Here is a 16,256-nt window from a genome sequence, read left to right as displayed (position 1 = left end):
TGAGCGATGTCAATGCGCAGCATTTTACGACAGTTAAGCCGATAGAGGACAAATGAGACAACAAAGACCGGGCGCATTTATATACGGAAAGAATACAAATGACAATGCGCATTGTCTCACGCTCATTTATCCTGCGTTCGAAGCGCAAAAAGGATGACATAAACTCGACACCACTAAGTAAGGCGCGATAGCTTTTAATGGCATCTACCATAAATAAGCGTTTTTTTCTCCAGTTGTTTTGTGGTTTTTTTTACTACCACCAACTTGTTTGTGGAATTATTTAAGCCATCAATCTGCCACTTGTCGCAGAAAAAAATGCGTTTATGTGTCTATGTATTTTGGGAACCTTTTCATTCTTCTAACCGGTAATCTCCCACCTTGTGCTTTCGGCCTAAGCCATCGACATAGTTTCGTAGGTTTTTTTTTCTTTGTACTTTGTGCTGTTCCTTTCGACAAGTGGCGAGTTTTCTTTGCTTCCGTCCAACCAAATACACTCACAAACGAAAAACCATTGCTGGACAACACCAATGCCCTCTTCGATGCATATCAGTTAGCACTTGCTTCCTTCAGCAAGACGTTTGTTGCGTGCGGAACGAGCATAAGTAAGAAAAAAAAACAACCACCCGAAGTCTAAGTAAGCTCTCGATGGATGAGAGAGAAATACGAGCATAACCCCTGGAGTAAGAGAGAGTGAGACAAGGCGAACACAAAACATTGGACTTGAATTTCTTTCTTTTTGCCTTCAACCGGCCGGGGGACAGACTCTCGGACCCGGGACCAACGCGATGGACCCCGCCGACACCGTCAATGGTCGGGCGGACCTGCCGCTTTCGACGATGGTGAGTTACGGGCGTCACGTCAGTATCATCGTCGATTGCGTTTCAAGTGGTTCTCTCTCTCGTGACACAGTGCCTTTAGTTGAGTTGAGGACCAGCTAAAGTAATGCGTCGGTTGTGCCTAGGCGGGTGATACAAGCGACAATGGAAGATTAGATTATTACCAGCCAATTGCTAAGCTGGTTTTGTTTCGCTTCCTAGCAGTTGAAAGTGCACTAGAAATAAGGGTTCACAGCATGCTATGATTGAGATACCGGTCATCGAACTGATCCGACAATTTAGTTCGCGTGTCCACCCGTCAATCACTCCGCAAATGATTTTTCAGCATAATTAAGTGATGGTTCCATCGGTAGAAAGTGAAACAAATGAATGGTGTATTGCAAACAGAAAATCGTGCTAAAATCATCAGATGCAAAAACTGTCGTTCAGTTATGAAGGTGATCTAGTGTAGCTTTATCGGGAATAAATCGTTAAATCAACATCAAGTGCGATCGCCGCACCAAATATCAACGCCAGTCTCTGACAGCATTGAAAGAGTGCGCGCGGCAACAAGCGACACAGGTTCTTCAGTGTACGCGTGCTGCACAAGCAAGTGTTTGTGGCGATCGGTAGGTGAGCCAGAGTAAATTTGTATACTTTTACCCGTTCCGCAAAAAAAAGAAAACCGTAGTGAAAACAAGGTTTGGTTGTGCTTATATAATAAATGATTTCGAAGCCGGTAAAGGAATGTTGTTGCTGGTAGTGTTACTTCCCTTGCTACAATTTGCTTTGTGTTTTTGGGCGTGCATTTAAAATCGACCCCCATTTAGGCTCTGCTTTATGAGAGATATAATATAATATTGAAATAATCTCTTTGAAAAACAAAAAAAAAACATCTCTAAGACATCATTATGACCATCTATTGTCTGTTATCAATCAACAAAACTGCTACAAAACTAAAGATTACAATGAGTTGGTGAAGTTATAAAAAATGGTACTTTTGCGTAACTTTGCTACGTATTGTACAACTGGAAAAGTGATCAAATAGTGTGCTAGTATAAATGTGTGTGTGTGTTGTTTTATCTTTCGAATCTTGTGTGTTTGCCCTTGCGCTAACGGAAATGATTAGTTTTTCCAGTTGGTTTGATATGTATAAATATGTATTAATTGCCGAATAATTGTTGCGTTTTCAGTAGTTCCTTTACAAAAATGTAACAATTTAAAGTATTTCATACAAATCAACCCCTAAACCAAGTGTAAGCAATATTCGTTGCGAAACAAAAGTTGAACATGAAACTTTAAGCATTTCTCGATTGTATATGGTGGATAATTAAAACAATCAATTCTATGTATTTGATGTGCCTTATGATGATATAACCATTTGTTAGACACAAAAAGAATTATTATTTATTTATTATTTACAATTTACAAAAACAGAAGCTTTTCTTGAGTCTGTTTATGTATACTTTTTTAGAAATCATTACTTAAGTTATGAACTATCCAAAATATAAGATAAGATGGATTTTTCGGGGCGGCCCGGTGGTGCATGTGATAAACGGCGCCAGTCCACACGGCCGGACCGGGTTCAAATCCCATCCGGACCGTCCCCCGTAGCATGGACTGACTATCCTGCAACGTGGTAAAATAAGTCTAGTAAGCCAGAAATGGCCGGCGTGACCTGTAAGGTCGTTAAGCCAAGAAGAAGAAGATGGAAATATTTTCACGAAACTAACAAATTAATTGAGCAAAACATAAGTCATCTTAAAACACAAATAAAAACTTAACTAATAAGTATAATTACATATAACGACAAGTAAATGTTTCCATACAATTTCCTTGGCGTTGTAATCATAAAAAAAACCTTTGGTGAATAAAATTATTCACATCTTTTGAAGGCAAAACTATACTGGAATTTAGAATTAATTGCTTCATTTACAATTAGAAGTAGAAAATGGAAGGCTACAGGATGAATCAAGGACAAGAATATTGTGTTTTCATTCCTTTAACGAATAAAAAAAAAGATACATCAATAATTCTACATCATTATGAAGAATCGGTGTGGTTTATTTACTATTTACACTTTAATTTCACACCATGCAAATAGTTGATAACAAATTGCTTCCCTCGGTTGCAAACGATATTTTGTGTGTAGTGACTTTAATTGGCAAATACACAAATACGAAGATGGTAATGGTTCTAGCGTTTCGCATCGTAATGAAATAGTAAACTATGAAACGATGTAATATATCGTTATTGACAAGTCATACAGCACGTATCATTTGCCCTAAAGCGATGTGCAATACATGGAAGACGATAAAACGATCATCTTGAACAGCCCAGTACAGAGTAATGATATGTTTTCAAGTGTTATTGCATTTCATGTGTCTCCAACAACTTGAATTCTTACCCGACTTGAATGACTATCGTTTAATGTACTTTACATGTAAATTAAAAAAAGATATTTGTTTTATAAGTTTAAATTTTATTTTATTATTTGTCACACCTTTAGCGTAGTGTAGAAACTTCCTATTGTGCATCAACAATGGACAAGCCCAAATCAGCTTTAAGCATTGCGGAAGAAACACGGCTATTTGGCGAGGTGCCGCAGGTGCCAGTCGCACTTTCCGGTACAGAAACACCGCTTACGGACATTACTGAAGAAAAGACACCGGAGCGAATGGTCAACACGAACGGAAAGCATAATGATCAGAATGATAACAAAAGCTCCGGCATAAGCAGCACCACCAGCAGTATCATGAATATGAAGCTGAACGTACATAAAGTAGACGGTTCACCTCGAGATGGTCAGGCTCTGGATGAAACCAGTCATGCACAGCAACTCGATTCGATGGCCACTGTTGTGATCGATATTGAACACACGACCGAAGGTAAGTGTAAATGTCTTCCATAAAATCCTGTTAAGGGTAGTGCCAAAGGTGATGATAAAATTATTTTTTATATTTTAATCACATTTATCAAAACCAAACGCTTGTTTGTTGGCTAGTGTTGACTTATTTGGAAATTTAACTAACGATAAATCAATTAAGATGGAGCGTAAAATTTTAATTAACAGCCAATTTTTTTACTTTTATTTGTAGTACAATTTTCACAAGGAATTTCCTCCTTGTCCTTTGCCTTATTCCGGGCATACTCGGTTAACTAAGAGCCAAATGTTGTGGATCAAATACGGGCTGAATATGAGTAGCATGAGACTAATAAGAAAATGATAATTGGACGATAGTAAAAAAGAACAAGAAAGCATCATAATATTTTATTCTAAATATTTTCTTTATCTTAAATTTTTCAAAAACAATCGAAATTTTTTTTCAAAAACAATTAATTTAGGAATCTTCAGATTCGTTAAACAAATCACTACGTTCTATGATTTAAATTATCGAATTTTACCGTGATATAATGAACCACTGGACGTCAGTGTTAATAAACCGTTTAAGGATTTGATAAGAGAAGAATGGAATAAGTGAACTCAAAGGACAGCTTCGAACTTGACTTGTTCGGGAAGAGTGAGAAATACCGTCAGTGGAGGTCAGTGGAAATCTTTTAAAATCTTCAAATCTTTTAAAAAATCTGGAATCAGGATCAACCTTGATGGCACTGAGGATGATGCAATTTGTGCAGTAAGTAATGATGAGAATGAATCTCCGTTGGTAAAGGTGCTGTTGGCGCCCGTCTCTACATGACAGGACCGGGGATTAAATCTCATAGGGCCAAACGCAGGACTAACTATCCTGTTACGGATAAATGAAGTCAAGGAAAACCAGTAACAGCAGGCCTCAGACTTCTTCAGGCTATAGTGCCACAAAAGAGAACGAATGATGAGGATGAGATAATTGATAATTCGTTTGAACATAGCCGCGAGGCCGAAATTCTATGAACTATAATGTAAATCATAAATTATAGCGATAAAATTGATAAATTTTGTAAAACTAAAGTCAAAAAAACTTTAATTTAAATTATTTAGCAGGGGAGTCGAAATATAAGCTAAACTATCGTGCTTTGACGATTGTTCTCGCCTATAATATAAGACATACATATTTCAACATTTTAGTTTAGAAAACTTTGTAGTGAATTTGAGTTTAATATTTTTTTATATTGCAACACATATTTCATTCGTTCGTTGAAAATAAAAAAAAATTATTTAAGTGTGTAAATTGCAAGTTTACCATTGGTATAGCAAGAAACACGTGCGTCGAAAATTTATAAAAAAAAATTTGCCGCCGACCATCAAAGCCGGTCGACATCAAACGTACATCGTGCATGGCACCAAAAACGCATATTTGTTGCTTGGGCGCGTGCAACAGAAAAGCTCTACGAAAGCTTTCGTCGCCATGTTTTGAGCTTTTGATTTTCAAATCATGTAACACGTGTTTAATGTTGGACGCTGGAAAGACGTTTCCAATACATTGTTAAACCTGTAATTTCAGCTTTAAAAGATAAAAAAATAAACGTTGTTTTAATTAGGACATGGATTTCAGGACCTCAGGGATCCTGAGGTAGAGTTACATTTTAAATTAATTTGTAAGTTTCTATTGGAAATGGTATTGTTTGTAATTGTTTGTAATTGTAATTGTTTGTATTGGAAATTTAAATTTATTAAACATATGGCGAGCAAAGTGCACAAAACTTTGCTGTTTACCATTGTTACATTTTGCACCATAAATTGGTAACTCATTGATAGGGAATTAATTAGGCTTAATGTTTCCTTTTCCAACCGTCCTGCATGCATGCTCACATGCTGTCATCAACGTCGGAAAAGCACATCAAAGAGTAAACTAATTCGATTCGTACGCAAATTTTGTTCGCCTCATTTAGAAAATGTATTATTTCCCTCACTCTTGCTACCCCATTCATACATTCGTGGTGGTTACGCTTCAATAATTCTGAAAGTGAACACGCAATAACGCAACCGGCTCTTTGCCACTGGCATATCGCCGTGTGCATCAATCTCTCGCGCTCAGCACTTTTGCTTTGCAAGTGCGTCTGCCTGCACACATATTCATTGCACGTACTTTCGCGTGAGTACACGGGGTCCGCAAGCATACTTGCGCGGGTTTGTAGTTGTAGTTGCGTACTTTCTGAACCGTGAGTGTGGCCGAATGTACATGGGGTCTGTGTAGCTCGCAGTGACGACCAGTTTTGTCCCGTTCGTTCGCTGGAACAGAAGCACAAAGAAGCTCGGTTCGCGCTTGCAATCCGTACAAGTTGCCCGTACAATACAAATTGGGTGCCGTTTCGTGTGCTTTGAGGTTAGTGATGTACGCATCTGCTTAAACATTAAACCAGTGTTGATTGGGGGGATTGAAAGTGTATGTGTGCGGGTAGTTTCACGTAATGTTTTTTTGTTTTGTATGTGGCATCAAGTGCCGCCAAATATTCGCTAAAATAAAACAGAATTCTTTGTTTTCACTTTCCTCTCGCATCGTGTACATAAATATGTGCAACTCTGTTGTTTGTTGTCCCCATTGTCGTGTTCGAAGCCGTTGCACTGGACTGGCTAATGTACAAACATGTGTTTTTCTTCTCCGTGTTGCCCCATGTGTAGCTTTTATAATGCAATAAAATAACATCGCACAAAGATGATGTTATGAAAACCGGTTAACGAAAAGTTTAGTGTAGATTGCCACGCTGAAACTATATATTTTTTTTCACACAAACGCACACACTCATGCAGAAAATAAACCACACCGTTCTGGACAAGGAAAAGTCTGCTCAACCTTACCAAGTGTGGATGGGGAAATTAAGTAACCTTCGGTCGAGTACGCGCACTCACACTCTCGATGAAGAGGATGGCGAAGCAATGGTAAAAGCAAATGTAAAAGAACTGCCCACAACAACACTGGGGCCTGCTGCCCTTCAGTAGTTTGCAGTGTTTTCTTGTGTGCGTACATAATAAGTTTGGTGAACGAAAAACGGTTCGGCAGCAAGAAAACGGCCAAGTAAAGTACCGAGTGTACCAAACAGTTGCCAAACTGCAGGGACGAGGACTTTTGTTGAAGAGATTACCTTGGACGTGCAACAGCTAAATGGTCGAAATATTTGTCGCCAAGTAGTACAATTTTCCCTTTTCTACCTGTCATGATTTTAGGTGCAATAAGTTTTATCTTATCAAACGGGTGGTACGTCGACTTAAAATCATCTTAATCTCCCTCGTTGCCTAGACGCCTTATCCCCCCAACCACGAGTAATCGTTATCGAACAGAATGTTTCATGCGCAAAGCGGCAGTTTAGCGAAGTTTTCTGTTTTGCCACAACAAAACCTCCGATTCTCCGATTAATGATTCCACTTGCGACCACGGCTTGACCTGTGGACTTTCGAACCTAAGTGTTGAGTGTAAATAAGTCCAATCATCGTGGCAAAGCTGTTTTTTATTTCTTAGTACTTTTTGTCGTTTTTTTCGCTATGTTGTTTAATCATCACAAAGCAGCAAAAATTTAACATATTTTGCAGAATCAACGAACAGTGATTAGATGTACAATGAAAGGAACTATACCAAATTTAATACAAATCTGGTAAAGCTCAATAATGTCTCTCTGTGATTGAACAATCGTTTGCGGCTAATAATAATGCGCGTAATAATTAATGACTCGGGTGCAGTTAAATTAAAAACACTGTCGACTATTGAGCGAGAACTTTTGCGATGATTATATTAGTAATTTGATAGTTACTTAGTCAGACAGCCTCATGTGAAGCATCTCGTCAATTCCATTCAACTCTCAACATTTAGTTAGTTCGTTAAACAACAGAACCACTGTCAGCAATGACCTTTGCCAGAGCCCAATATCAAAAATTTGATAATTCAAGCAATCGTATGGTGGATGACGGACAATAAGAGCGTCCGTACGTATTCTCGCATGTGTTTGCTGTGGCAGTAACTTCATACATACATGAGGATGATTACGAGACCTACATAACATCGGTGGTAGTTGGTCGTTGTTGACGATTGACGACAATTGTGGACGCGTTTTGGAACGCAGAGAATGGGCCAGTTTGCTCACAAACACAAAGCCAATGGGACATGGTTCATTGTGATGCGGCTTGTGATGATAACATATACGCTATGTACGAATGCAACAGTTGCAGTTGCAGTGGAGTCACATTGTACAACTACTATAGCAGATGTGTGTGATCCATTACTCTGCATGCTTTGTAAATATATTTTTATAAAAAAACATAGATAATTGATAAGAATTTGAAAATGTTTAAACCCAGCGATCCTATGTGAAGTAGGTTACCGTATTATATTTATTTTATATATTACTTTATCGTTCCTTTATCTGTTGGTTATTATATACAGAGTAAATACTTGTACACAAGATATTACAAGTAAAATTCGAAGACACTATCCCATAAACTACTGTTCTGAACGTTCTGAACGATACGCTGTTTACTTACTTCCTTTTTTATCTAATTTATCTGGAATGGGTTCATATGGCACGGTAAATTTATTTTGTGTACAATTTTACAGTTTCATCTGTAACAGCTTCAAAGACTACGTTATGGTTGCTTCTTTTTTTTTTAATTTTCGATGATTATATGGTCATTCATCGCGATAGAGCCAGGTGGTAAATATACGCAAACGTGAAATCCCCGAGTGAAAGATGAAGATATTCCAGCGAGTTCATCGGTGTGTTGAAAATTGGAAACTAATTAGTAGTCAAAATTTACAAACACATTTATCAACCGTAGCCATAGACCACCAGACCATGCCAAACCCAACGATTGCAGCAGATTATTCGCGAAAGCTGTTTGAAAAAGCAGTAGCACCCCAATCGAAAACAAAAATGGCCGGGCACGGCATTCAAGAGTAAAAGGTTTCGTTTCCTGCTCGTATAATGCGTAAATTGTATGTAAGCTTAAAATGACTATTTATTACTCTTTACTTAACCGGGACCAATGCATCTTTTGGGTGGATCAATGGGAGGGGATGAAAGCCACATCAATCGTAGATGCCATCAAAGCAACATACCGTCTGTGTGTCAAACTAGCTTCCAAGGTTACGCACGACGAATATACCTATGTTTCATCGGATTCGAATTCACGATCGCACTATTCCAGTGGCTTCTTCGATGGTCGGTTCGATCGTGCATTAGACACATGAGCCGCAGGTAAAGCGTCGTAGCGCCGTATTTTTTTACATAACGATTTTTTTTCCTACCCAAGATGATTGCCCGCTCCTGTCAATCCCTCCTGCCGCCGGTAGGGTGTTTCCGTAATGGATGTCGGTCGATTACTTGAATCTGCGTTATGGTCGTCGTCATCGTTGTCGGTGCTGTCTACCTAGCATTGGTTGTTCGCACCGCTCCTCCTTCAATGCCGGTCCGTCACTTTGCAGGAACTAATTGCAGGATTGGCACAGTAATGAGTGTGTTTGGTGAAGTGTTTTGTGGGCTCCAATCGTTGTTACCCAACAGTGTCGATTAACGCACTCGAAAGTAAGCCACGTGCGTGTGTGTGTGTGTATGTGAGTGGTGTGGAATTTATCGTAAGCGTTAGTGTTATAATTCCTGCATGTGTGATAGTTGGAAAGATTGAGCATCTAGCGATACTATGGAACATAAAAATGTAAATGTAACTTTTTGCGGTTAGTGGAAGTGAAAAACTTGTATCCATTCATACAATCCGGCCATGAACTAGCGATTTTAAATTAATGCCTCATTAGCATGCAACTAAAGGTAGGGATGAACCTACTGACAATTTCTCCGTCCCCAACAAAATAGTAAAAGGTCGCAAGTTTTTCCGGCATGCGTGTGCTTCACCCGCCAGTGTAACGTCACTAACTCGACCCGTAACGTCGGTGTAACGTCGTACGTGCTTCAAGATAAGAGACTTGCATGTGTGCGTGTCGTCGAGAGACGAACGTGGTCGGTTGTTTTGACATTTGAAGAAAAACAAAGCCCGGCGTCGAAAAGTAGGTTACCGAAAGTGAAAAGCAGACGTAAATTTGGCAAGCGTAAAACCAGTGGTGTAAAATTTCGCATCGATACTGTACTGCAGTCACTATCAGAATATTACGGTCTTCTGCACAAGGGTGAAGAACGGTGCGAATTAAGAGTGAAGTGGCAACAAACAAAATAAATATTTGACGTTGGGAACATACTTGGTTGAGGTAGAACCATGCTAGAATCGTCATTATCGATTATTTAGCTAGAAAAGTGTAGAACTATGGCACGAACGGAATGTTATTCCTGCAGGCTAGGCAACATGATAATCCTTCGTGTATAGTTTCACGAAATATCATGCATATTTTTATCATATTACTACCACGGTAACTGTATTGCTTATCACTCCACATTCGAAGCCTATTCACCTATTTATTTGCATTGGTACGATGCACGAACGTTTTAAATTGATTTACGTCTATTGTGTTTGTTTGTTTCGTATCTTTTCTTTCAACTGACCACCGTTTGTTTAACCAGTGCGTGTAATTCGTTCCGTTTCCATTTACTCTTTGCAGGAGAATCCATCGTGCCAAATAATTCCAACATGAGTTTTTCAGACGTACGTATGACCCCTTCCGTGTTGTTTTGTTTTTGCTCAATCAGCAGGACAGCAATATCAACAGCTGACGAAATTTGGCTTTAATTTCACACACTCTTTATTACGTCTCTATATTTTCACACACAGGTCGTGCAACAGCTTCGAACCACATTCAACAGTGGCAAAACGAGAGATGTTGATTTCAGGTAAGTTACTTGCGAATTACGTACTCGACAATGACTCGGCAGTTTGCTTCCTTTTAAGTACATACATTTTTAAGCACATGTTGCGCTGACCTTCAAAAATTATCAATTTTTAAGTAGCGCTTTGTTTACCTATTCAAACACTTTACGTTGTAGTTTCGTTTGCACATCACATTAAACTATATAGTGGAAGCTATTAATTTCAATTACGTTCATATTTTAAATAACTTCATCAACCCATTCACAGGTTGAATCAACTAAAAGCTTTGCTGCGATGCTATGAAGAGAACACCACCGAGATGGCGAATGTGCTTGCGGCGGATCTACGCAAGCACAAGCAAGAAGCCCATCTGCTTGAGATTGAATTCATACTGAACGATCTCCGCAACACGCTGTTCAATCTTCGCGAATGGGTAAAACCGGAGAAGCCCGAAAAAGCCCTGGTCAATGTGATGGACGGCGTGTACATCTACAAAGATCCGTACGGCGTTGCGCTGGTGATCGGTGCCTGGAACTATCCGCTGCAGCTTACACTAGTACCGGTGGCTGCAGCCATCGCTGCGGGAAACTGTGTCGTAATTAAACCAAGCGAGGTTGCACCAGCTTCGGCTAAATTTATTGCCGATGTACTGCCAAAATACTTATCACAGGTAGGTGGTACATTCGCTACGGTAAATTTGCTATGCTAATGCAGAATATTGTATGTGGATACAAATTATGCACAAAAAATACTAAAGCCGGAAACCTACGCAATTGTGGTGCTTATACCACGCAACAGAACGCAACATTTTTTGCGCAAACGATATGTTTCGTATTTTAACGCAGTCAAACGCACGTCCGCAAACATTATGAAACAAAAAGCGATGTTACCCGTCTTTCTTGTGTGAAATCGCGAGAAGGGACGTAGAAACCGGTTCATATTGTGCAAACCATTCCCATTCTGAAAGGCATGTCGGCCGACATGTTTCACCGTCCAAATACGTACTTGGCATTCGATTACATTACTCTTTACACGCTTCTCACTTTCACACAGGATTGCTACAGGGTGGTAACTGGTGGACCGAAGGAAACGACCGAGCTGCTGAAGGAAAAGTTCGACTACGTGTTCTATACCGGTTCCGGACGCGTTGGTAAAATCATCCATCAGGCTTGCAGCGAAAACCTAACTCCTTGTACGCTGGAGCTCGGTGGTAAAAGTCCGTGCTATCTGGACGGTACGGCCAATATCGCAATCGCCGCGCGGCGCATCTTGTGGGGCAAGTTTATAAATGCTGGCCAAACCTGTATCGCTCCCGACTACGTACTGTGCAGCAAGCAGGTACAGAAGCAGTTTATTGAGGAGGCACGTAAAGTGCTGAAGGAATGGTACGGTGCCAATCCCAAGGACAGTCCCGATCTATGCCGCATTATCAACCAGAACCATTTCCAGTGAGTGAGAATTGCTTCAGAGAACATATGGTCGTACTGAGAGTAAATATTTTATATTAAATTGTTCGATTGTTTCTTTTTTCTTACATCACAGGCGACTTACATCCCTCCTCAAGGGCGCCAATGTGGCTATCGGAGGCGAAACCGATCTACAAGATCGCTACATTTCGCCGACGATTCTAATCGACGTGAAGTCTACCGATCCCGTAATGCAGGATGAAATTTTTGGCCCTATTCTACCGATTCTAAATGTGGATAATGCATATGATGCGATCAAATTCATCAATTCAAGGTATTGAAGATCACTACCGCTTGCGCAACTGTGCGATCGATCCGCTCGCTTATTGATACATGTTTCTCATTTTTATTTCATTCCTTTCGATGTTTTTTGTCTGTTACTGTTTGACCGGTTTTTTGTTTCCTTTGTGCTGCTGAATTCCCGGCAATGGTCCATCTATGTTTTTGTGCGGTTTCGATCGTTTATCACTGCCATTTTATATCATGGATTTCGTTAAACCTTGGTACCAAAAATGTGGCAATACGCAAATTTCGTCCATTGATCATTTGCATCGCTGTGATTATCTGTTCGTCGGCACCTCGTCCATTTCATATAGACCACCGCCACTGGTAATGTACATCTTTACGCTAGACACCAAAATTCAAGATCTTTTCGTAACCGGAACACGCTCGGGTAGTATGTGTCTAAACGACACGATAATGCAGTACGCCGGTAAGAAGAGAAATTGGCTTTCAAATTAAACAGGGGATACTCCGGGTTTATACCGACCATTTGTTGAATGATCTGGATGTATTGTAGGTGGAGGTTATTGCACACATTCGATTCGATTCGATTTCTAGCGGTGTATTTTGGTGATGGATCTTATCCTTTTCCAGAATAGTTTACATTCAATATTTACTGACTATTGGTGGTGGTTATTACACAGATGCTATACAACCATTTCTATATGTATATTTCCTAATCCCTATCCAGAATAGTTTACTTTTAGTATTTAGTTTATTTCATTGTTCGACTATTTGTTCGACATCCCGTTTCCCGTACAGCTATTTAACATATTTGATATTTTATTTTGAACATTATTTATTTTTTAATTAAGTTTTTCTTAGTGAATAGTTTATTGTACCTTATGTGAACAGTACAGCTCATTTTATACGCTTTCTTTATTCTACTAATTCCGTGGTTTTGGAAATGCTCAACGCTGCACGGTCTACGGCTAGTGAAAAACCTCTCTGCTTGTACATCTTCACCCAGAATAAGACGGATATACGTACGATGGTAGAAAACACCTCTAGTGGAGGAGTTTGTGTGAACGATACTCTTATGCATTGTGCAGGTTAGATTTAGCGGTTTTTTAGCATTTTAATTTTGTCTACAACTAAGCAAAGTTACTAACACAATTCATTACACGAAAAATGCGCTGAAAGTTTTCTTTAGTTTAGAATTCAAATTGAAAAAAAAATCCTTATCGTCCTCACTGTAAGCACGTTCGTTATGTTTCGTACAGAAAGTGTAAAATAATGCTAAGGAATCATGATCAACTTACATCCAACATCATGCCATCATTCGCCGTGTCATTTGCAATACCGCAGCTGGCGTATTGTTTTATTTGACTGTTTGCTTAGTTTTTATAAAACATATATATTTTCTTTCTAGAGACAAACCCTTATGTATGTACCTATTTACTGAGAGCATCAAGGATCGCGATACCATCATAGCAAATACTTCCAGTGGTGGTGTTTGCGTAAATGATGCCTTAACTCACTTCGCAGGTCAGCTATGCAGGAAAACGATTTCTTTGTTACGATTTCTACAGCTTTCAGGGTACATCGTTTTGCATCCAAAGAGGAAAAATCGATTCTCAAATTTGTATCCCTACCTACCTACCGTATGGGCGAACATCATCATTTGCTTCACATTTCTGTGTTGTACAAAATGCTTCTCCGTTCTAGTCTACAACTCAGTTGTGTGTGTTGTTTTATTTTTCCTTTCTCATGTGATGTTGATCGTGTAATAGATCATTCACGTACACCGCTCATGCTTTTGTTTTGCACGATCTAAACACAAGGCACAGATGTTGATCTGGGCTGCGTTATGTTGAGCATTATGAATTCTACTATAATTCATCCCCAACAGGGATAAACCGCTGAGCATTTACATCTTCAGCGAAAATGAGTCGGATCGTAATCAAATTATAGAAAACACTTCGTCCGGTGGCATTTGCATTAATGATACGATGGCCCACGTTGCAGGTATCTTATTTATAACAATTTTAAAAGTGGAGTTAAATTTTTGTGTCTGCGTGTACAAACAACAGCTCAACATCAAACTGTTTGGCCTATAGAACATGAAAAAACTATTTTTGATGCAAGAAATATCCATTAATATGAACTGGTAAACTTTCAGCGTAGATTTTAAGTATTTATAAATATTTATAAAAAAAATATAGATTATGAATTGGCACGCAACGCTTTAATAACTGAATAACGTAATTTTGCTTGACTTTTAACAACTTCTCAAATTGATATTAAACAATATTAATTGGCACCTAACACTTTGGTCCTTTCTACGTTACGTTCGTACCGCCTGTAAATTATTATATATAAATTGAAACTCTCTAGACACGTTAACATATTTCGATGTATTGTGCCATATTCTCCTTGCACTAATGATTTCTTTTCATTTCTACTAGTTGAGGCATTGCCATTCGGTGGCGTTGGACCTAGTGGCATGGGCTCGTATCATGGCAAGTACTCCTTTGATACATTCGTCCACAAGAAGTCTTGCTTGACGAAAGATTTCAACCCAATCGGCGAAAAGTTGGCTGCGTAAGTTTTGATTTTTTTTTTTTTGCTGAATTATTGGTTGCTGCGTTTGAAATTTTAATCCGTTTTTTATTACTTTCCTTGCATGTTTCTAGCTCTCGGTATCCACCATATTCTGAGGGTAAGCTGTCCTTCCTGAGTACCTTGCTGAAGAAGCGTCAGGGAATCAACTTGCAATTTTTGCCATATCTGCTGATGTTCGGTATTGGCGTTGCCTCGACCCTCGTGGTGAGCACCCTTCTGAAGGTAAATAATCGCACCGCATCTCCCAAGAATGACCTTAGGACGTTAGCCATAACCAATGGACAGAGACGAAAAAAAACCTGTGATCGCAATAGTACCATTTTAACGTCCTATCTTTGATCCGTTTTTCAGCGACGTTTGAAATAAACAACCGTACTCCCATACGGAGACAGACTCGGGTTATAAGGGGGTTTATAAGAAGAACGGTTACATGAAAAACAACGCGTTGCTCCAAACGACATCGTGGTGTACCGTTAATTTTTACAGTAATTTCGCTTGTCTGGTAAAAGATATCGGCTTGCGTTCTATAGTATTTAGCCTGGTTGCTTAACGAACATAATGTATTCATACGCAATATTGTACGCGAATTTGCTGATAATACTCAGCGCTGTATTCGGGATGCTTGAATAAAATTTGATCATTTTGTGCTTTCTGTACATGCATGTTTTACTTTGCCCTTGAAAAATGTAGGTAGTTGTTTAATTTATCGTAGAGAGTTTCAACATTTTAAAATTTGTAGAGTATTTAGTTTTGAAATATCTAATGTTATTGAAACAGGATGGTTTATTTTTATTGCTGTTCATTTGCCGTTTATTGAAGGTTTATTGGTTAGAATTAGTTTAATAAACAATATATAAAAGTGACCTAACGAAACTGACCTCATATATACGACGACTATTGCATGTGTGATTTGTGAATGTATGCTTATATTTTTCTCTCTATCCCTATTTTTCCAGGATGACGAATAATGCAGTCCAAAAATTAAAATTGTCGAGGATATAACCGCGCACGGTAAAAATGTCACAGTACGAGTCATGTTTGCATGTTTTTTTTTTGTTTTTACATAATATGTGAGGTTTTCCTCGCAAATAATACACATTGTGATGGGATTGATCCAGCACCTTTCGTTACAACCGGTGTGGAAGGTTGGGAGTGAAGTAGGACAGTGAGGATACGATACATACGGCTCTTTTATTTTTGTTTAACACACGGTGATACAAATGTTTTTCACCGTCTTTTGACGATGGAAAATCTATTTCTTTTACACGATATAAGTTTTAAAAACCGGAACACGAAAACTAGACAAATGTTCGTCAATCATGGATTCGAACAGCACAGGATGAAATTGTTGGGTTCAAGCAATAAATGTTGATAAGTGGGTAATTCTTAAATCATTGTCTTTTTTTCTGTGTTTTGTATGTTCATTGTATTCTTTTGGTAATTAAAGAA

The 16,256-nt window shown here is 38.9% G+C and overlaps 1 protein-coding gene across 12 annotated transcripts; it reads left to right on the top strand.

The window, feature by feature from the left end:
• Positions 1 to 856: 856 nt before the first annotated feature.
• LOC125768851 (aldehyde dehydrogenase, dimeric NADP-preferring) lies at positions 857 to 16,198 on the top strand. 12 transcript variants are annotated; one of them, XM_049437087.1, is made up of 11 exons: positions 857 to 1,448; positions 3,325 to 3,703; positions 10,289 to 10,332; positions 10,459 to 10,517; positions 10,762 to 11,164; positions 11,548 to 11,942; positions 12,037 to 12,234; positions 14,095 to 14,210; positions 14,651 to 14,786; positions 14,879 to 15,029; positions 15,159 to 15,463. In XM_049437087.1, the coding sequence occupies exons 2-11, from the start codon at positions 3,358 to 3,360 to the stop codon at positions 15,171 to 15,173; spliced, it is 1,863 nt and encodes a 620-aa protein (XP_049293044.1). In that variant the 5' UTR covers positions 857 to 1,448; positions 3,325 to 3,357; the 3' UTR covers positions 15,174 to 15,463. The 12 variants fall into 12 exon arrangements, with proteins under 12 accessions (XP_049293044.1, XP_049293046.1, XP_049293047.1 ...); XM_049437089.1 differs by lacking the exon at positions 14,095 to 14,210 and adding an exon at positions 13,615 to 13,730; XM_049437090.1 differs by lacking the exon at positions 14,095 to 14,210 and adding an exon at positions 13,179 to 13,294 and having other exon boundaries at positions 859 to 1,444.
• The last annotated feature ends 58 nt before the right edge of the window (positions 16,199 to 16,256 follow it).

The sequence above is a fragment of the Anopheles funestus genome, chromosome 3RL (assembly GCF_943734845.2).
Source record: "Anopheles funestus chromosome 3RL, idAnoFuneDA-416_04, whole genome shotgun sequence".
NCBI classification, from domain to species: Eukaryota; Metazoa; Arthropoda; class Insecta; order Diptera; family Culicidae; genus Anopheles; species Anopheles funestus.
Note: the sequence above shows the minus strand (reverse complement) of the source record. Positions and strands in the feature narration are given on the sequence as shown.